The sequence below is a fragment of the Cervus elaphus genome, chromosome 23 (assembly GCF_910594005.1).
Source record: "Cervus elaphus chromosome 23, mCerEla1.1, whole genome shotgun sequence".
In the NCBI taxonomy this organism is placed as follows: domain Eukaryota; kingdom Metazoa; phylum Chordata; class Mammalia; order Artiodactyla; family Cervidae; genus Cervus; species Cervus elaphus.
The window spans coordinates 9,779,315-9,802,515 of record NC_057837.1 but is presented as its reverse complement, the minus strand read 5'-3'; the positions used below and the strand labels follow the sequence as shown (position 1 = coordinate 9,802,515).

General features: G+C 41.4%; 1 protein-coding gene across 1 annotated transcript in view; it reads left to right on the top strand.

The window, feature by feature from the left end:
- The window catches only part of KIF16B (kinesin family member 16B), a 279,477-nt gene that overhangs the window by 234,615 nt on the left and 21,661 nt on the right, over nt 1-23,201 (top strand). The window contains exon 25 of the mRNA XM_043884699.1: nt 15,907-15,990. Coding sequence (XP_043740634.1) covers nt 15,907-15,990 — 84 coding nt within the window. The remainder of the gene's footprint in view (nt 1-15,906; nt 15,991-23,201) is intronic.

The window sequence follows — 23,201 nt, the reverse complement described above, 5'->3', positions numbered from 1 at the left end:
CAAGATAGTGCTCCTCCTGGCTTCCCTTCTCCGTGCCCCTTCATTGACCTTGTATGAAATCTTCATCAAATTAAACCCTGTGTTTTCAGAGTCCACATCTATAAAATGATTACGCCACAGCTAGTTTGTAAAAGATCGTGAGAGCCTCAGATGAAACACGTTATTGAAAAGTAACTACAAAGAATCGTGCAGTGTCTGCCAGAGAGCATGCCTTTGAAATTTGGTCATGTGAATCACTGCTGCAGTGTGCTTTATCTGTATGAAAACTGTACATTTTCCACTCTATTAAAATCAATGTAACCCTTTTAAATACCAGTGAAGTTATGTGCTCGGAAACAGAGCCCCATTAAATATCCTCTTCTCTCTATGGATGAGGCAGAGTTTTCTGTTGATGTCTAATGTCTGTGAAGTTTACTTGTGGGTCCAGGTCATAGTCTGAGAGTCCATCAAGACAAAAGCATAGCTCATCCAGAAGCAGAAAAGACTATTTTAAAAGCTCATTCCCTTTCAACCATTAGAATGAATGATGAAGAGCTCGTATCCCATCCCGTTCCCCCCTCCCCTCCTTGGTTGAGTGGTCTGATGGGCTGAGTGTATTGAATGAGGTATAGGACATGGGGCTAGGAGGTCAGAGGGTCACTGAGGGAGCTGCTCCTTTTAGGAGTCCAGAGATGCGAAGGACCTCATTTTAGTACGTTCAACAAGGAGTCCTCCCGAGTACTAGAGCCTAATGGACCCCTTATGCCTCCAGAGAAGCATCTCGTGGTGAAAGCAGTTAAGCGTTGGAATCTATTGTTGAGGGCCCTTTTATAATCTTGGCTAATGGTGATTCTGAAGCAGGTTTGTGTTCTGCCCAGAGGCAAGAGGATGAACCATGAAAATAGGATATTTTAAGTATTAAAACGTACAATCAAAATAAATGCTAAGGGCACTTTAAGGCCCATGTGTGGTGAGAGCCGAGCCTAAGTTACTGGGAACAGGCATGCCTGTCTGTCTGCCTCGTAACTGAGTTATCACAGTGAGTCTTCAGAGTGCCCTAGTGTCAGACAGGATCGGCATCCATCAGCCATGTTCCCGGGGGGGCTCCTTTCTCCCTGATGTGGAGCTGAGGGAGAAAAGCACTTTCAGAGCCTTCAAGTAGAACATGAAAGATTGCTGTGTTAGAGCAACTGTTGAGTCTCACTTCTGGCAGTCTCTGGGTGCCCAGTAAATATCACTGGGAGAAGAAAACGATTAGGCAGGAGCTTATGTCATTTGTATATGGACTTTCAGTTTGTACTGATAGGACCATTTCTCACCTTCTTTATTTCCCAAGTAGTTTCCCCAAAGCAGCACCAAAAAAGGGAAAGAAAAGAAACCGGCTACTGGCTTTATATTTGTCTTAGACAGCTATCTGCCATCCATCACTGAAATGCATTCTAAACAGTTTTACAACCAGCATTCCAAATTTAATATAAAAATTGCAAATCTACTCACCACCCAAATTGTAAAGCTACCAACCATAGCCACAGGGAGCATTCGGTAAGCCTTAGATAAATTCAGCCGCATCAAGCACTCAGCCTCCTTGAATTTTTAAGTAGCAACCAGCTATGTAGGCAAAAAATAGAACACTGCCAGCTCCCTGATCTGGTACATTATCAGAGGCCCAGGTATCTCACTGTATGGCTTGCATTACACCATCCTCTCTGCCTGATAGATAATCCGTATTTAAATCACTGCTTTCAAAGGTGGGTTGGGGAGAGAAAGACATTAATTAGCTCAGAAGATTTTCCAAGATACGTGAATGCAGGCCCCAAGCTAAGAGATTTTGATTCAGTAATCTGACATGGGATCTGAGGGTGTTTGTAGTTAGGGAAAAAAATAGCCCCCAAATGATGCTCTTTGAATCACTGGTTAAGATGCTGCCTGTCATTTCTTTTGCATCCACCATAGGAGCGTTATTGATTTTTCATTATTATAGTCCTTGTTATAGATCACCAAATCTAAAAGCTGATTTCCAGTGACAAATAATCCTGTCAAAATTAATGACAAGCAAATTGAAAACCAGACAATGAAAACAGGTTGATAGCCTCTTTGAGCACCAAAGACTATGAAAGATAGACTCATAGTAGGCTTTCCTATCCAGCAAGGAGACTTCTGTAACTGGGTTGGAACCATTTGCACATTATGAAACATACATACTCCAGGGGCGCCTTAAAGATTGGGTAGTCCAGTTTTCATTTTAGAAATTAGATATCAAATACCCAGAGAGAGTTTTGTTTGGAGTCACCTCAAGACTTGGGGCCCAGGCGAGGTTCATGTCTTCTGACTCCTAGGCCTTCTTCTTGGCCCAGAGTCTCCATGACCATGGTCACTCAAAAAGGGGGAGTTTGCAGAGTGCTCCAGACAAGACCAGAAAGAAGATTATCTCTTGCCTGTAAAGATCTGTTACATAGCAAGACCCCATGGATGAAAACTAGAAATAGGGTTCCTTCTATCGAATGTCAAGGCAATGACAGGTTTCTGTCACGTTCTTAGTCCCTGAAAGGGACAAATTAGCATCACCGTAACAGATGGAAAATACAAGCATTTGAGTTAATTCAGCTGCATAATTCTTCTTTAAAATGCAGTATGAAATACTCATAGATCTGAAATGTTTCTCACTTTGCAAAATTGTTGCGACATGCATGAATGTCCTCAAATCTGTCTTACCTGGCTCATACCTAAATAAAATTGATATTGGCTTTGGGAGGAGTAGGATTTTAAATTACAGTCTTTGTACCAAATATAAGGAAGGCAGTGCATTCATAAGTACATTTATTTTTTTTTGACTGTGCCGTGTGGCATGCAGGATCTTAGTTCCCCAACCAGGGATCAAAGGCTGTGCCCCGCCCCCCACCCCCCAAGTGGAAGCATGGAATCTTAACCACTGGACTGCCAGGGAAGTCTGAGTGCATTTCCAACTGTAGTTTTACACCTAGAATCTCACCTAGTTTCTGTGCTTCAGTGATGGTAGGACAGCAGCTTCTGATGGTGGAATGTCCTAATTATAATTGCTGGCTGTTGCATGTGGACTACCAGCAAAGGATTCTGCCTTGTTCGTTGGGCAGATGCTTAAGAGAACCTAGGATGTGCCAGGCTCTGAGCTAGGCGCCTGGCACATGCTCATAAATACTGCGTGGTTCTCTCATGATACCGTGTGCTGTGTTTAATTGCTCAGTCATGTCCGACTCTTTGTGACCCCACGGACTGTAGCCCACCAGGCTCCTCTGTCATGGGGATTTGCCAGGCAAGAATATTGGAGTGGGTTGCCATGCTCTCCTCCAGGGGCTCTTCCCAACCCAGGGATCAAATCCAGGTCTCCCGCATTGCAGGTGGATTCTTTACCATCTGAGCCACCAGGGAAGTCCAAGAATGCTGGTAAGCTATCCCTTCTCCAGGGGCTCTTCCCAGCCCAGGATTCAAACTGAGAGCTCCTGCATTGCAGGTGGATTCTTTACCAGCTGAGCTACCAGGGAAGCCCCTCATGTTACCATATCAGAGGTCTAAAGGAAGCTCATTGCTCCTTTGATTATCTAGGTTGTCCTGAAGAGTGGCCACTTCATGCCTCTAATAAGTCAAACTTGGAGGAGAATTGCGTATTTGTTTGTGAGTATATTTCTCAGTGACAGCTGTTCTTATAAGGCCTTGGGAGCTGCTATTAATTTTGAGTAGTCAGAAATGCTTCCCTCTTGTCAGCTGTGAGAGTTATGGCAGCTCTTTGATGAGTTTTCATTATTTGCATTTCTCAAAAGCTGGAGAAGCTGAAATTTACAACCATAAACCTTCAGTATGTGGGTGTTTCAGATGCTGCTAGTTGTCCTGTAGTTATGTCTGCTGGCAAGAGGTGGATTAAAGCTGATTTGACCATGTAGTTTTGCCATGTAGAATTTTTCTCTCGATTTTTTTTTTTTTTTTTTTTTGCCATTCGATGCAGCATTCGGGGTCTTAGTTCTTCCACCAGGGGTGGAACCCATGCCCCTGCGTTGAAAGTGTGGAGTCTTAACCACTAGACCACCAGGGAAGTCCCATTTCTCGCTAATCTTTAAAAAAAACTGGGTACTGTTTAGGTAGCCACATATTACAGGAGTAAAGAAAATGACTAGTAAATGAGGAATGACAATAAAGTACACTTTTATTAGGTGGTAACAAAAGTCAAATGTTTTCCTTTCATTAGTCAGGATTCCATACTTTATTAGTTGTTGTTCTGTTTTCCTCCAGTGATTTATAACCCAGTTTTAGCTGCTTAATTGTTATAAAACCATAAAAGATAGGTGAGGTTTTTTTATTGCTGACTTTAATTTCTTTTCTATATTAAGGCTGCCATTATTTATATCCAAAGAAACAACGATGCCATTTATCAAAATCTATGCTGTCTGTTGCCTGCAAGACCACCTGACTAACCTAGAGTGAACTTGGCCAAGAGAGAAAGGCTTCTAATAAAAACAGACTTTTCCATTACATTTAATTTGTCTTTTTGATGGCAGCAGCCTGGCCGACCTATCTTATTATAATGTAATAAACGTTGAAGTCAGAGTTTGAGCAAGATTGCTCTTAGAAGACATTAGGCTCTGTCAGTTCATTGGGAATCAAAAAGGGAAAAGCCAACTTGTATATGAAAATTTCATGCTGAGATCATTTAGAAATATTACGAAGCAGCAGAGAATGCTGACTCTATTTCTAATATACATATAGCTGGCCAACTTGATGAATAAATGGATACTCTGTTTTCATTTTCTCAAAACTGAGATTCACAAATAATTACATAAATTGGCAATGCTAGTATTATAAGGAACCACTGTCTTTTCTTACTCTGTTCGTGATTCTTGCTATACAGTTATTGTTCAGCCTGAAACTTATGGGCTTGCTTCTCAATTATGCAAAATAAAAGTTGATAACTTGGATTTTTAGACTCCACAGTCAGAGAAAAAGAGCAAGACAGATTTCACTGAAAAGCAGTAAGCTTCAAAATTATCAATTTCTTTTTTTTATGGCTTTTGTTTCAATACATTTATCTTTAGAATAATGTTTTATTTACTGAATTGCAGAATGAGCTTGCCATTATGTTTCTCTTAGGTCAAAGAAGTGTGCTATTTTAATCCTCATTTGTTTCCTGTGTTTTACTCTGTATAATTAGATTTCACAGTTATGCAGTGTAGGTAATAGGGCTGTTGTTCAGTTTCCTTCCAGTGTTTTCTAGACCTGTCGTGTCTCTCACAAATATCCAGTATATTTGACCTCAATCATCATTTTTAACTTTAACGTACAATTTTCCCATAAGAGCTAAAATGTCTGCATCATTTCCCACTCCTGCTCTAAGGATAATGACTGTAGCAGGAAGTGATACCATTTTAAAGGTTTTCTCATGAATACTGCATTCCCGTTTGTTTCTATCCTTTTTCAATTCTACAACCTCTTGAACAGTAACATCTCATTATTACATTGGTCTGTTTTCCCATACACATGTTCACCTTACTTAAAATAAGAATGCTATGAAGACTTTACAGGAAGTAAGGTACGCTTCTCAAATGTGATATAGCCAAGTTAAGTATCTCCATGGTTTCTAAAAGTGCTTCTCGTAACTCAGCATGGAGAGATTTTAATCATTAGTACCTGAGATACAGGATTTCAGAGCTCGAAAATGAAATATCTCAGTTCAGCTCCTTCATTTTAATAGACGATGAAACTAAGAACTAGAGACATTATCCAAGCAGCTCTTGGCTGAGCTGAGACTTGAAATCTGATTGCCCTAAATCTCAGGTTATTAAAGGAAAAAGGCATATGATGTTAATTTAACCATTCCTTTAAGTATATACAGAGAATAATCACTTTTTATTGTTCCTCTAAAAATGATGCATGCTCATTTATAAAAGCTTCACATAATACAAGAAGAAAGCAACAGATTACTCAAAATCATACTCTGAATATAATTAATATTACTACTTAATGAACATTATTTAAAGTACTGAAATGGATAGGGGCAGGTAAAGGGACGGATATGTAGATTGATACAAAGAAATTAAGATGAGAAGAAAAAGAATAGGAAGAATGAATAAAATAACTTTATAACATTGGGGTCATTGTATATATGCCATTTTTAATTGGAAACATTAAATTTATTTTACTTGAATATAACAAAGGGAGAGAAAATCAAAACTGAAGAAATTTCTGAGCTTCAAGTTAAATTTGTCTCCACCATTACCTCTAAAATAGTGTGTTTTTAAGAAAAAACAGCATGTCAGGCTTCCCTGTCCATCACTGTCTCCCAGAGTTTGTTCAGAGTCATGTCTTTTGAGTCAGTGATGCTGTCTATCTCTCTCATCCTCTGCCATCCTCTTCTCCTTTTTCTTTCAGTCTTTCCAAGCGTTGGGGTTTTTTCCCCATGAATTGGCTGTTCGCAGCAGGTAGTCATAGTATGGGCACTTGAACGTTAGTCCTTCCAATGAATATTCACGACTGATTTCCTTCAAATGGACTGGTTTGATCTCCTTGCACTCCAAGGGACCCTCAAGAGTCTTCTCCAACACCACAATTTGAAAGTATCAATTCTTTGGCACTTAGCCTTCTTTATAGTCCAGCTCTCACATCCATCCATACATGACTACTGGAAAAACCATAGCTTTGAATATATGGACCTTCATTGGCAAAGTGATGTCTCTGCTTTTAGGTTTGGCATAGCTTTCCTTCCAAGGAGCAAATGTCTTTTAATTTCATGGCTGCAGTCACCATCTGCAGTGATTTTGGAACCCAAGAAAATAAAATCTGTCACTGCTTTCACTTTTTCACCTTCTGTTTGCCATGAAGAGGTAGGACAGGATGCCATGATCTTAGTTTTCGGAATGTTGAGTTTTAAGCCAACACTCCCTTCTTTCACCCTTATCAAGAGGCTCTTTAGTTCCTCTTTGCTTTCTGTCATTAGAGTGATGTTATCTGCGTATCTGAGGTTGTTGATATTTCTTCCAGTAGTCTTGATTCCAGCTTGTGATTCTTCCAGCCCAGCATTTCGCATGATGTACTCTGCATGTAAGTTAAATGAGCAGGGTGATAATATACAGCCTTATTGTACTCCTTTCCTAATTTTGAACCAGTCCGTTGTTCCATGTCTGGTTCTAACTGTTGCTTCTTGACTCCTATACAGGTTTCTCAGGAGACAAGCAAGTGGTCTGGTATCCCCATCTCTTTAAGAATTTCCCACAGTTAGTTGTGATCTACACAAGGGCTTTTGTGTAGTCAGTGAAGCATAAGTTGGATGTTTTTCTGAAATCCCCTTGTTTTCTCTATGATCCAGTGAATGTTGGCAATCTGATCTCTGGTCCCTCTGCCTTTTTTAAACCCAGTTTGTACATATGGAAGATCTCGGTTCACATACTGCTGTAGCCTTGCTTGAAGGATTTTGCATATCACCTTGTTAGCATATGAAATAAGTGCAGTTGTACAGTAGTTTGAACATTCTTTGGCATTGCCCTTCTTTGGAATTAGAATGAAAACTGACCTTTTGCAGTCCTGTGGCCATTGCTGAGTTTTCCAAATTTGCTGGTGTATTGAGTTCAGCACTTTGAACAGCATCATCTTTTAGAATTTGCAATAGCTCGGCTGGAATTCCATCACCTCCACTATGTTCATAGTAATGCTTCCTAAGGCCCACTTGACCTCACACTCCAGGATGTCCGGCTCTAGGTGTGTGACCACACCATTGTGGTTATCCAGGTCATTAAGACCCATTTCTGGTACACTTGTTCTGTGTATTCTTGCCACCTCTTCTTAATCTCTTCTGCTTCTCATGGGTCCTTACCATTTCTGTCTTTTATCATGCCCATCCTTGTATGAATTTTTCCTTTGATATCTCTAATTTTCTTGATGAGATCTCCAGTCTTTCGCATTCTGTTGTTTTTCTTTATTTCTTTGCGTTATTCATTTAAGAAGGCCTTCTTATCTCTCCTTGATATTCTCTGGAACTTTACATTCAGTTGGGTCTTTCTTTCCCTTTCTCTCTTGCCTTTTGCTTCTCTTCTTTCCTCAGCTATTTGTAAAGCCCTCTCAGATAACCACTTTGCCTTCTTGAAGTTTCTTTTTTTTTTGGAGATGGTTTTGATCATCGCCTGCTGTACAGTGTTAGGAACCTCTGTCCATAGTTCTTCAGTCACTGTGTCTATCAGATCTAGTCCCTTGAATCTATTTGTCACCTCCACTGTATAGTCATAAGGGATTTGATTTAGGTCATACCTGAAAGTTCTAATGGTTTTCCCTACTTTCTTCAATTTAAGCCTGAATTTTGCAATAAGGAGTTCATGATCTGAGCCACTGTCAGTTCCAGGTCTTGTTTTTGGTGACTGCATAGAACTTCTCCATCTTCGGCTGCAAAGAATGTAATAAAATCTGATTTCGGTATTTACCGTTTGTTGACACCCGTGTGTAGAGTCATCTCTTATGTTGGATGTTTGCTATGACTAGTGCGTTCTCTTGACAAAACCCTGTTAGCCTATTAAAATAATGGGGCTTCCCTGGTGACTCAGATAATAAAGAATCTGCAGGCAATGCAGGAGACTCGGGGTCAATCCCTGGGTTGGGAAGATCCCCTGGAGAAGGGAATGATAGACGCTAGCTTTCATGTGGTGTGTTTCCATTTTATAAATTATCAATTGTGTTTCTCTTTTATAAATGATCTTAAAGATAAGATTCTCCCAGTGTATTTACTCCCACCAACCTGGTTTTAAAATTTTTATTATTTTTATATTGTCAAACTGTAGTACATTTTTATACATAAATTATGCGTAATTCTCACCTAGTTGTGAGTTTAAAATGAGGCAGCATTTTCTTTACCTTGCTTTCTTCATTCCTTAGAACCTTAGACTGTACTGTCTCTTGTTGGAATTTTTTGGTCATCCAGTATGTTTTTTAAAGGTTCACCTTGATTTGTTTTACCAGAGTTTTATCTGTTTGAGAATGTCTACCTGTGGCCAGCACAGTTTAAAGACATTTCTGTGTTAGTTATAAACTTCTAGGACCATATTTTCTTTCCCTTACGATTGTGCTCAGTCGTGTCTGACTCTTTGGGATCCTATGGACCAAAGAGGCTCCTCTGTCATGGGTTTTCCCAGGTCAGAATACTGGAGTGGGTTGCTGTTTCGTCTTCCAGGGGATCTAACTGAGCCAGGGATGGAGCCTGCTTCTCTTATCTCCTACATTGGTAGGCAGGTTCTCTACCACTCGCGCCACATGGGAAGCCTTTCTTTCCTTTAGCACATTTCATTTTGCCTTGTTTTTTTCCTGCTCTAATAGCTAATCTGTGTTCTTATTGTCGTCATTCTAACTTTTTCTTTCTTCTACTGGGACTTTCTTTCTACTATTTTGTTGTTGTTTTGTTTTTTCCATCTCTTTCTTGAGTTCTTCTTGCTTCTTTTTTTTTTTGAGCAGGTAGAGGGAGTGGGGAGGAGGGCATGGTATCACTGGATTTTCTTTTTTCAGTCAACATTTTTCACTTTAGAATAGTCTCAGACTGGTGGTCTTTTTTTTTTTTTTTTTGGCTTTTAGCATGCCTTGTCATTTTTGTTGCAAGCTGGACACGATGTGTCATGTGAAAGCAGCTGAGGCAGACAGGCTTTAGTGTGTGGTTTTATATTTAGCTGGCTACGATGTAGGCTAATTTGGGGGAAGAGAGCACCAGTGAATCATGGGGACAAGGAGGGCACAGGTCCTATGGAGAGGGAGGCAGCAGTCTACCACATACCTAAACCTTTGCCTGGAATTTTTATAAGTTTTGTCCCACCAGTTTTTTCCTTCACATTGAGACATGCCTTTTCTTGTTTTCTGGTGTTTGCGGGGACTGTGGGGTCAGCGCCTGTGACAGTGAAGTCAGGTGTCTGCCCCTGGGCTGTTCTCCCACCTACACCTTGAGCAGCTCTGGGCTCTCCCCTAGCAGCCCTCGCTGCCCCCCTTGGCTTCGGGTGTCCCCCACCTTCTCCTTGTCCCCAGCTTCAGTCTTTAATCATAGCTTCATGGAATACCTACCTAGGGGTTTGGTTGCCAGCTCTGGTAAGTGGCTTGTGGCCCCCAGCCTGGAGGGGCAGCGGGGAAGCTGGGCTCCCTGGGGTCACGTGGCCGGCATGTAGACTTAGTGGTTTCCTACTTTGCAGTCAGAATCTTTCTTTTACTTTTCGTCTCTTTGGTGCTTTTGAAGGCAATAAGGGGAACAAATAAAAGCTTTAGTCCACTGTCTTTAACCAGAGCTGTTTCATCAAATGCTACGGTTTGTAGGAAGAGTATTTCTGTTGCAATCATATTTTTTTAACATGAGACTCTCTCCATGAAAGTTCAAAGGGGAAATTGATGGTTTTTGCTCTTTATGAAGCTGAAGTTTTTAAAAATTTTTTCATAGAATGGTGAACTCGAGACTTTATGATGTCACTTCTTTCCAAAGTGATCTGTTGTTTCAATACAATTGCAATAAAAATCCCAGCATACTCTCTTTAGTAGAAATTAGCAAGCTAACTGGCAGAAAATGATTCTGACAGAATTTCGTACAAATAAAAAAGTTAGTTTTTCCTTAATACTGAGTCCCAAGTAGCTTGATCATTTTTATACAAGTCAGAAATACTTACATGAGTTGTTGTGAGGAATATAGGACATCAGGAACGTTCATTTTTAGAAAGGTAGGGCACTGTGTTCTCCTTTGTCAGAGGTTACAGAGGAAATGAAAGCGGAGTCTCTCCTCCACTCACTGATGTTTACTGTTCCTGACGATGTTTCTTATGGAAATCAGACTTGACTATGTGCTAGGTTCAAAAAAAATGAAGCCATAAAAATGAAAAAAAATCTTAACTATGAAGAACTTGAGAAGAAATTGTAAATATCCAGATAATATCATTGATTTTACTTTCAATCTTCTCTTTAACATGAGAAGCCAAACAAACAAACAACATATGTCAGTGTATGTAGGCCACGAGAGGAAACGTCAGGGACAGTCACCTCCTTGCTGAGCCTCGCTTGTATTCTTCATTTGTTGGAAATATTACTTTTCAGACAGCAACACTTTCTGCACAATAGAAATCTTTTCCCTATTTTTGGCTCTCCCGGGCACATCATTTGTCCTGACGAGTGATTCTTTTTATCTTGGTAAATTGTCCATTTTTAAAAACATTTGGACAGCTTAAAGAATTCATAGTCCAGAAATGAAACCTACAGAGGATTACTTGTGCTGTTCTGCTTCAGAAGAAATGAGGTGGTCGTACTTGGAGAGAGGAAACGCTCAGGCCTCTCTTCTACTCCAGATGTCTAATTCTTCTAAGGGTTTTTCTAATATTAAAGATACAAAGGATTATAAGGATTTTTATAATGCTGAGAATGAAGCATCAGTTCCTGCCCCGTTTCCCTCTAATCCAAGAAAAGACTATGATGGTCTTTTCTGCTTTTTTCCTTTCAAAAGATGGGCTGATGTTGAAAGTGGGCCTGTAATCCATTCTGTATCGACAGCGAGTGGCCCCTAAGTGGCTTTGGTGCCCACTGTACTGTTACTGTTTCCCCGGTTCCTTGGCTGTTGTTTCAGCTCTGCTTTTGTTAGTTAGTTTGTTTGTTTTGGCCATGCCAGGAGGCACATGAGATTGTAGCTCCCCAACCAGGCGTGGAACCCACACCCCTGGCAGGGGATGCTTGGAGTCTTAACCCCTGGACTGCCAGGGAGGTTCTAGTGTTGCATGTTTTAAATATAAGATGTTCCCAGTTCTGTTGTATCTTTGAGTGCTCTAAGAAAAATATTCCTTTGAAAGAATACTGGTTTAGATGTAGCTGATCAACAATCCCACAACTGAGAATGTTTGCCCTTGGCAGGTATAGGCAGCTGGGAATGTATGTTCGCCTCAGAGGTCGTTTAAAAATGCCAGAACTTTTATATGGAGTTTAACCTGATGGAATTGCTGATATTCAACCATTTTTAACTTTAAAATTGGCAATTTCATCTCATTCAACCTAAGAGCGTATAGACGGCAAGGCTTAAACAGCACTGTCAAGATTCCCTAAAAAGGAGAAATGGAGGTAGTTGCCATTCTTTCAGAGGGACGAGGCTGGAGAGCTGATTCTGATGTAAATGTAATTATTTTAATGGAGGCAATACTTTTTTTTTAATACCTTGCCTCACAGCCTTGCCTTGCTCCTTCAGTTTGCTCATGTCCCAGCCCCGCCGAAAGAATGTGGACCAGGTCATGCGCGTTGAGTCGTGAGTCATGTGGCAACGTTATTTTAACACCAAAAACATTTTGTATTGGGGTATAGCTGATTAAGAGTGTTGTGGAAGTTTCAGGTACACAGCAAAGGGACTCGGCCATATGTGTACATGTATCCATCCTCCCCCAAACTCCCTCCCATCTGGACTGGCACATAACATCGAGCAGGGTGCCATGTGCCATATAATAGGTCTTTGTTGGCTGTCCATTTTAAATATAGCCACCCCCACCCACCCCCAGCAAAGCATAAGTTCATTTTCTAAGTCTGTGAGTGTCTTTCTGTTTTACTAGTTCATCTCATTTGTATCTTTTCTTTTTAGATTCCACGTGCCACGTCTTCACGTGGCAACTTCTGTTCCCCTTCCCTCTCTCCCTCCCTCCAACACTTCTTAAGTTTTATTATGCATGGAGTCAGTTGACAGGAGCTGATAATCCCAGGACAGGCTTCCAGGGACCCTGCCTCCAGTCCCATCCAGTTCGCATTGTCCCCGCGATGGTCACTGACCCGTCACCTTCTGTTTCCTTGTTAGTGCAGGTCCCCACTGAGGTTCGTGCACAGCTCTTGGTGGGCCCATTGACCACTGCCAGCAGCTGTTCATCAGTTTTCTGGAGGAGGGGTTACTCTCTTTCATCTGGATCCCTGATCCTCGAGGCCTTCACTACAGTCTTCCATACCCTGTGGATACCCTTTACAACCTTGTTGTGAAAACCTGGAGTCGGTCCTGGTTCCTCATCTGGACTCACCCACCCCATGACATGGAACTTTTCTAAGTCACTGAACTGTGTTTCTTCATCTCTGAAGCTAGATGGTTGAATATTATAGTCTTAGGATTATGTGCCTCAGTGCCGTTCAAGGTTGCCCTTTTCCTCCTAAAATCTGAGCAACTGTGTTACACATAGTTTATACACAGTTATTTCACAGGATGGATCATCATGGCACATTGTGGCCTCCATCCCAGGATGGAGTACATACAGCCATTTGACCATGAGGAAATACAGATGCTTGCTTCCTACCTGGTTCATCTGCCTGAGGTCCTTTCGCTGCACCAGCTCTGATTGAGTGTGTAAGTGTGACTGTGAGTTTCCCCAACAGAAACCACATCATCTCATCAGCCATGTAAGAAAATGACAGCCAACTGTGAAAGCATGCTTGCCAAGTTTTCAACATCACTGCATTTGAGGGGGGAACACATTTGTATAAGATGAAGTCGCGGCTGGATAGAGCCCAAAAGACACGTTCTGGGTACCTGTCTTCTCTAAGCTGCAACATATGGGAAGTGTGCTTATGCCAGTGAAGGCAGGGTTCCAGAAATCTCTTTGCTCCTTGAAGCCACATCACCAGTCTAGAGATGGAGAGAGGGGACCACAGAATGTGGCATGCTGCATTCTTAGAATGACCAGATCTCTAGTAAAGAATAAGAGTTGCTAAGGTGCATTTGGCGTTGCTTCACTAAATATACCTGGTAACATTTACTACCATTGTCTGCAGTTTTTTTTTTTTCCCAGCAGGTTTACTGCTGGCTCAGAGAGATTACTCAGGCTCAGAGAAACAAACTAGCTAGCTAATTAGTGGTCATGATTCAGAATTGGCCTGTCTTACTTCCTTGCCCATGGTCTCTCTCTTTACCTTCAACTGATTTCAGATGTGAGCAACCAGATTGAAACATTGGTGAGAAAAGGAGAAAGAGGTCCCACACCTCTCTCACCCCCGGGTTTCTCTGGTTTGGTAGAAAGAGCTGTGGAAGTTGGAAACTTCTGTACGACTTCAGTTAACTTTAAAAAAAAGGCCTCTAAAGACTTCAGATCCCTGGAGAAGAATCAAGAAGGAGAATTACGCTTAATAAGAAAAAGGTGTATACCAGGGAAAAAAAGGCCAAAAGAGCTGAACAGGCACTCCCCATATGGTCAATGAGCATGTGAAAAGATGCTCAACATCGCGGCTCTTTAGGAAAATGAAAATCTGAACCATAGCAGAAATCATGGCATACCCACCAGAATTTCCCTGATGAGAAAGACCACAGCATCAGGGGTTGGCGAGGATCTGAAGCCATTTGGTCTTGCAGTCACCGCTGGTGGGAGTGTCGGTAGTAAAACTGTTTGGGAAAGCCGTTTGATAATTTCAGATACCACTGAACACTTGCATTCCATATGACCACCACTAAGACTATGACCAACAGGACTCCCTACATAACGTTTATAGGGAATGCATTGGAAACCTATAGAAAAAATGTTCATAGCAACACGATGCCTAAGGGCCAAAACGCAGAACCTAGCCAGATGTCCCACAACCAGAGACTGAACAGACCAGTGGAATGTTCAGCCCCAGGACCGAGGCAGCTACTGCTGCACGTGGTTACCGGGGTGGACCTCACACGCATGAGGTAGAGCAGTGACGGACGCAGAAGGTTCATGCTGCCTGATGCTGTCTACGTGAAGTTCAGAATGGGAAGCACTGAGCCAGGCTGTTAGAAGTCAGGCTAACACCAGCCTTCCACAGGGCATGTGGGGCAGTGGGAAGGAGCAGTGGGGGCTACTGGGCCCCGGGATGTTCTGTTTCTTGATCTGGGTGGTGGTTGCCGTGTGTTGAGATGCTGAGAATTCACATGTTGTTCGCTTCCGATGTATGTGTTTTTCTGTATGTATATTCTCCTTTGATACTAAGTTTTAAAGTCCTATATATATATATATATAGATGTTAGTTCTTAATTTTTGATTCCCACTGTGGAAAGATAAATTTAAATCAGCCAAGATTTGCATATGCCTGAAATAAGAATTTTGCGGCACATTGTGACCAGTATTGTGGGAGAGATGTTCTTTTTTTTTTCTCGATAATGCTTCATTGGCTTCTCAATGTGTCTGAACCTGACAGGGCAAGGAAGGAAGGAAGGAAAAAGTGAATTTCATCAACAGCAGCAATTATTGCTGCTCAGCATTCATTCGGCCAAAGCCACATGAGCAGGTCAGGTTTGCACCAGATTAGTGAGTTCTTGTCTTGGAGTCTATTAGAAAACTTACCTTTTTGCTATGATTTTTCTCCTTCCGAGAACAGAAGCTTAAGAATAATACCTGTGAAATTCTAAGACCTGGCTACAACAAATTCTAAACATTTATTCTTTAGGAAACAAGGTGAAAGGCTGAAAGAGAAGTCCTCTTTTCACAAAGGCAGTCTGCATTTGCAGTAGTAGCTGAGAAAAGTCCACGTGGAAAGTTGAAAGAACCACAGCAATGGTCTAAAAACTCTCTTACAAACTCTGCAGGTAGTGTGCTTGTTGAGTTTTCAAACTTCATCTCAACACAAAAATAATTCTAGTTTAAGAAGAAGACTAAAAGAAGAACAAACTTGCGTTTTAAGAAGGGAAACTTATGAACTAGCATCTGACAGAGAGTCCACTCTGTATCTGGGACCAAACATTGAGACTCAAGTCCATTGAGACTCAAGTCCATCCTTCCTCTGAGGCACCTCCTCCTGCCTGGCGGAGCCTCACCTGGTCTGCTTGAAGTCATACGGTTGTTTAGTGGCCAAGCAAGGCAGGACTTACCAACTTGAAACGTCTAACCTCTTTCTCTTCCCACCCCCACCCCCCTGTGATAGAGATTGCAAATAACAGATTAATAATGACCGAAAGATCCTAAGTGTGATAGTAATCCATCTCTTATAAAATATGTATTTCAGCTTGCGACCCTTGAATTCCCTCCAAAGAAACTGTTTGGAAACAAGGATGAACGTGTGATTGCTGAGAGGCGAAGTCAATTAGAGGTAACAAAATCAAGCTTTTCTTTCTGTGTGTGCAGAAAATTTGCCATCTGATTGACCAGTGAGAAGTCGTCCTCTTAAACACTTAACGGTTCACAGTTGTGAAGGTGCTGCCAATCGTTAACGCAGGAGATGGCAGTAGCAGATTGTAAAGTAATGAGATTAGTTTATTTAAAATATAAGGCCTTCCCCTCACCCCCTCTCCGCTCTAACAGAGTGTTTTCCTGGGTTTTGAGGAGATACATTTATTCCAAGGGTTAGGAAGCAGGTTGTGGGTGAGAACTGAATATTCACGTAGACAGATGGTACGCAATGCAGGATGGGGGTACAAAGCTTGCTGCCAAAAACTTGAATTAATTAACTGAAGATTTGTAGTATTGCATCGCTGTTGCTTTTTCAAGATGGCTGGAAGCAAAAAGACACATACCTATTTTAGTCACGTTAGGTTTTGTTTGACTTACTTTAACTTCGTCTTCTGAGCCAGCTACATGGAAAACTTTGGTTCAACACAACTGTTGTTTTTCTGACTGCCTCTCTGCCAGCATGCGTTGTTGACTGCTTTATATAGCTCGTTTTTCTTTGTAGGATAGAGCTGCTTATTTCATTGGCATCTGATGCTACTGAGACAGGGTGTCTATGCTAGGGCATGATCGCAGGTGGCCTTCAATTGTGGGCAGCTCTCTCGCCATTCTGAGCCACTGAGGCCGGCAGATAAAATTACAGTAGCTCCCTGCAGTCAACAAGCTTCCTAGGGGCCTTGCAGAGTCCCCTGTGCCACTCCTCTAAGAGGAATAAAAAAAAATAAGGCCTTTTGCAAATGAAATGAAATAAGAGGAGGCCTGAGCTAGCCCTTTCTGAATTGTGAAAGTCTGTGTAAAACTTCAGTATTGTTCTCATTCAGTTGAGAGAGGCACAGTTTGAATTGTCTGCCTGTGGAGCGCAGTGAACACCAGTGAACCAAGGGAAGTATCCAGAGGCTGGAGGTTCCAGTGAGAGCCAAAATGGGGAGCGGGGACCGTGGAGAAATTGGAGGCCAGGAGGTTATGGCCCATGAGGAGGTGGGGTGTTCTAGGGTTTTAAGATCCTCGGTGTAGAACTAAGGAAAGATGAGTTTCAGGGTGTGGCCATGCTTATAGACCTGTGAGTTAAACTGTAGAGTTAAGCTGTGTTTCTCCAACTAATAAAAAAAAAAATAAAATTAAAAAAAAAAAAGAAAAGATCCGAAAACTACTACGAATGAGGTTTGGATGGATCATTGCACAGCTCTAAAAATCATCCTATGAGACGGCCTGACTCTGATACCCGACTGAAGAGCTTATTACATTCAAAGCAGAGAGTATCATGGTGAGCCTGCTTAGCCAAGTTCTTGTAAAGGTTTAATGGTATCATACAAACACTTTAAAGCTCACAACAGAACTAGTGATGGTTTTCTTTACCGAACCCTTACCCACCTCAGTTATCTAGACTCGTCTTTCATTAAAACCTGTGCAGAATGACAGTGTATGAAAACGAGTTTGTAAACCAACAGGAAATAGCTGTTGTCATCTCAGCTTACTCAGAGCTCTGATTACATGCAGAAGGTGCCAGCCGTGCCACAACAGAGTAGGCGTTTGTGTGCCCAGTGCTCGGGGTCTCTTGCTTCCCACTCTAGCTTCCAGGGCCAGAGCAAAGTTCCGGGCCCCCCTTTCATTCTTGGGACTTTCAGGTGGAACCCATATTTGTTCTTCCAGGATCTCTGCTTAACCGTGTAGCCCTACTGAGCCGTCAGCTGTTGAGTATCAGTATTAACATCTCTGCATTGAACAGAGTTCAGTGTTAACATCTCCGCTGATACAAGCCCGTGATGGTGGCTTACCTGTAGCATTAGTCCATATGGAGTGGATTCTACACTTTGGAGGAAAACAGGGGCTTATATTTTAAATTAAGTATATTTAATCTCATGTTGACTGTTAAGTCTTAGAATATCATGTTCTTGTCAAGGAGAGAGTGTAATTCAGCTTCACTTTAATGGAAAGTTGAAGTGAGATTCTTGGGTTACTTTCATGCAACTATTATGTGATTTTTTTTTTTCCAGTCTAACACCAAGAGTCACTGACTTAGTGGGTTTTCATGTGAAAATTAACATTTATTTTCCCTTGAATTTCCTATGTGATTTAATTCAGTCTGCATTTACTTAGTTCCTGGTACATACTGGGGATAGTTTTAGGTGTTACATGGAATATCAAGGTGAATGAGCCATCTCTTTCCCTCTAAGAGCATATGTTTACATTGGTGTATGAAACTTTACCTGGAGGTATAGTTAAATACATAAGCACATGCAGAAAGATAGATTACAGTAGCACACATTTGTACTGGCACAACATAACATAACATACAGAGTGTTTGCACAAGAGGAATTATCTGCCGATTTCTAAAATCCAGAAATACAGTTTTACAAACCTCTTCAGGCTAGTGGAGCTGCACAGAGCAACTCTATGGATGCTTATGGATTCTTCCATAAGCAAGCATCCGATTGCATTTCGATCTTCCTTGCTGTTAAAATAGCTCCAAGATTGGGACCTCATGTTTGACTTTATCAGCAAAAAAATGTGAAATGTTTTCACATGAAAGACATGACACGTACTTTATAACTTTTTTTTTTTAAGTCGCTCAATCATGTCTGGCTGTTTACGACCCCATGGACTATACAGTCCATGGAATTCTCCAGGCAAGAATACTGGAGTTGGTAGCCTTTACCTTCTCCAGGAGATCTTCCCAACCCAGGGATCAAACCCAGGTCTCCTGGATCACAGGTGGGTTCTTTACCAGCTGAGCCACAACGGAAGCCCAAGAATACTGGAGTGGGTAGCCTATCCCTTCTCCAATGGATCTTCCAGACTCAGGAATTGAACCAGGGTCTCCTGCATTGCAGGCAGACTCTTTACCAACTGAACTATCAGAGAAGCCCTACTTGTAAAAATGTTAAAATAATTATTGTAAAGATGATGGGTAGCAACAGAAATTTCTGCCTGTCACAAGATGTTCTACAGATTAATTTTCTCACCATGGAGAAAGGAGCATTAGTGGTGTGTGTGGCGGTAGCCGTGAGGGTCAGGGTGTGTAGCACCAGAAAAAGGCAGGAGTGAGTCAGGATGTGGTGATGCCACGTGGAGAAGTGTAAATTTGTCCTCCGGAACTCACTCTTATTGACAGACTTGTGTGGGATCCACCCATCCCGAGTTATGGGGCCCGCTCTGGTTTATACCTGGAGAATCTGGCTGGTTACTGCTTTGCATCTTGTGCTCAGATGCCACGCAGCACTTCTGCTCCAAAAGAGCCATGGTCTCTGGAGGTTTCTCACGTGGGCGGATCTCCCTGTTGCTGCCTCTGTGACCCCACTGAAACTGGTCAGTGTAAATGTGCATGTCGTTGACAGAGTCTGCCGTCGGGCAGCCAGAGGGTTCTGACAGCAACTCACCCTGTGTGACACGCTTCCCAGCTCCCCCAGCCCTTCTAGTAACGCAGACTACTGCCCAGCAGAGAGGGTTGTGGAGGTACCAGGAAAGGGCCACATCAGTCTCTATCTGATGCGTTTATCTGGAGTGGAAAGGTGCTTGTTATCAATACTCTACTTAAAGGCAGATACCATTACCATTGGGTCGCACCTGCCATTGTTGTAGGTCAAAGAGGGTGGAATGTTGGCAGTTTCCCAGGCTTTCACAGGGTGCTCCAGCTTCCCCCAGTGGCTGCGTGTTCATTACTAAGTGCCAGGCCTGAGGGAAAGGCTTGGCACCTCATGCCATGTACTCCTCCAGCCAGCTCTTGAGGGCTTCTATCATTGTCCCCATTTTACAGGTGAAAAAATTAGGTCTTGGGGAGGATAAAGAAGGTTGTGTAGCCAGTGAGTGGCAAAGCCTCAGTCTTTACTAGAGTGTCTTTAGGGCAGGCGCCTCCTCTTAACCCTCACACACTCTGAGTCTGAGGTGAGCTGGGTCTGCTGCACACTTTGTTTTGGAATGTCCGTGAGACTTCACTTCCACCTCTTTTGAGACCCTTATTACTCTCTTGCTTTCCCCTGTTGTACTCTTCAGTTATTTGAAGACAGCTGAATCGACGTCTAATGGAATTCTCAGCCTCCCATGATATTTTACACATGCCTCACCTTCGCTGAATTCTCAGAAAATCTGCCTATATTATCTCTAGTAGATGAGTTTTTATTTTGTTTTTGTTGATTGATGAGAGGTGCATTCTGGGTCACTAATTTCAGAAAATGTTATCATCTACTTGAAACATTTCTGCTAATCATCTTATAGTCTGTCATTTCAAGGAGTAACTGTAATTAATGCAAACAGGGGGAATCCTCTAAAATAATAAAGTTTTCAAGAATAAAACCACCACCTTTGGAGATAGGAACCTGAGAAATTTCTTGGGCGTTTTCTTGAAAGTAGTAGAGCAGTCAGGCTTCCCAGGCGGCTCAGTAGTAAAGAATCCACCTGCCAAGCAGGAGACTCAGGTTTGATCCCTGATGTGGGAAGATCTCCTGGAGAAGGAATTGGTGACTCACTCCAGTGCTCTTGCCTGGGAAATCCCATGGATGGAGGAATCTGGTGGGCCATAGTCCATGGGGTTTAATCCATAAAATGGAAACACTAATAATACCCACTTCATAGAGTGGTTGTGAAGGTTAAATGAGAACACATGTAAAATCCTTGGATAGATAACACAGCAGACCCTAGAAATTCTTCTGTTAAAAATTGCTACATTCCAGTTGTCATATGAGTTACATACAGTTTACTTTTAAAATTAAACAAAGTTCTAATTACTGCAATAAGATAAGGATATAAAAGATTATTTGGATTCAGAAGGGAGAAATAAAACTCTTACTCACAAATGACATGATTGTCTCTATAGAAAATCCAAAATAATTGACAAGAAATCTCCTGAAACTGATAAGCAATTATGTCAAGATCGCAGGATACAAGAACAATCACTTTCCTGTATACCAGCAATGAAACATTGGAATTGAAATTAAGAACACAATTGAATGCACATTAGGACCCCAGATTAAATACTTAGGTAAAATTTTAATAGAATATGTATAAGATCTGTATGAAGAGAACTATAAAAACTCTGATGAAAGAAATCAAAGAACTAAACCAATGAAGATATAGTCCATGTTTATGGATCGGAAGACTCAATCTTGTCAAGATATCAAGTTTTCCAACTTGATCTGTAGATCCAGTGAAATCCCTCAGCAAGTTATTTGTGGACATGGACAAACTGATTCTCAAGTCTGTATGGAGAACCAAAGAAGCCAGGATAGCTGGTATAAAATTGAAGGAGAAAAAGTTAAGAGAACTGACACCACCCAAGCTTCAAAAGCTACAGTAATCCAGACTGTTTGTAAAGTGCAAAACTAAAACTCCTAGAAGATAACGTAGGAGGAAATCCAGATGACCTTGGATATGGCAGTGATTTTTCAGATATAGCATCAAAGACACAATCCATGGAAGAAACAGTTGATAAGCTGGACTTGACTAAAATTGAAAATTTCTGCTCTACAGAAGACAATGCCAAGAGAATGAAAATACCAACCTGGGGTATTAATACCCCAGATGTTACCCCCAGTTATTACCCCCAGGTAATAACTACCTGGGGGTAATACCAATATTGGGGGAAAAATATCTGCAAAAGACACATCTGATAAAGCACTCATCCAAAACGTACAATGAACTTTTAAAACTCAACAATAAGAAAATGAAAAACCCAATTAAAAAACAAGTAGAAGATCTGAACAGGCTCCTCACCAAAGAATATGTACCCACGGCAAATATAGGAGGGACATCTACGAGCATCATTTGTCAGTTGGGAAATGCAAAAATGAAATAGCAGTGAGCTATCTCTGTACACCTTTTAGAATGGCCAAAATCCACAACTCCATGGATATCAGATGCCACTGAGAAGGTGGAGCAGTGGGAACTCTCCTTCACTGGTGGCAGGAATGCGTGGTACCGCCACTTTGGAAGGCAGTTTGGAAGTTTCTTATGAAACTAAACACACTCTTGCCATACAGTTTGGCATTTTAAATCATTGGTGTTTACCCAAATGAGCTGAAAACATATGTTCACACAAAAACCCACACATGAATGTTTATAGCAGCTTTATTCATAATTGCTAAAACTTGGACGCAATCAAGATGTCCTTCTGGAGGTGACTGGATAAATAAACTGTGGTCCATCCAGACAGTGAAATATGACTAACCTTAAAAAGAAATGAGCCATCAAGCCTTGAAAAGACATGGAGGAACCTTAAATACATAGAACTTAAGTGACAGAAGCCAATCTGAAAAGACCCCTTACTATATGATTCCAACCGTATGACATTCTGGAAAAGCCAAAACTGCAGACCCCGTGAAAGGGTCAGGGGTGGGGAAGAATGCATAGGCAGAACACAGAGGATTTTTAAGACAGTGATGCTGTCATGGTGACGTAATACATTTGACTTAATACATTGTCAAAGCCCATAGAACAGGCAAGAGTGAATCCTAATGTGGACTGTGGACTTTGAGTGACAGTGATGTGTCTGTGTGGGTTACTAATTACAGCAGATATAACCTTCTGGTGTGTGAATTTAATAGTGGTTGTGTGTATAGAGCTGGATATGGGAAATTTTGCTTCCTTTCCACTTTTCTGTTAACCTTTACCTGCCTTAAAAATAAAGTTTATTTATGAACTTTATAAAATTTTTTAATAAATGTAGTCATCATGCATTGGTAATCTCCTTCCTTTCCCTTTTTTTCTGCCTTCATTTTTCTTTCACTTCTGTCCTCCCTCCATCCTCTTATTTTTCTGTTGTCCTTTAATTGCTTTGCTCAAGAAAGGAGGGAAGGATGGATGGGTGGTAGGTAGGTAGGTGAGTGGGTGAATGAATGTGGCAGTGGTACACATTTTTCTCAAGAGTTTGAGTTTTAATTATTAAAAGGAAGGTGATCATCTAAAAAAATTATATTTTTATACATATTTTCTCTACTGCTAAGCATATAATAATGTAAATTTCATTAAGAGTGACTCATTCATTACTCTGAAATTTGGAAGTCGCTATTTTATCTATCTTTGCCAAGCACCATTTTTATTCACTTGTTCTTTCCAAACTCAAGGTAGATGTCTGCCTTTATGAATCAATGATTTTAAGAATATGCAAATCAGTGAGGTGCCCACCCAGCACCCGCCTTTGTA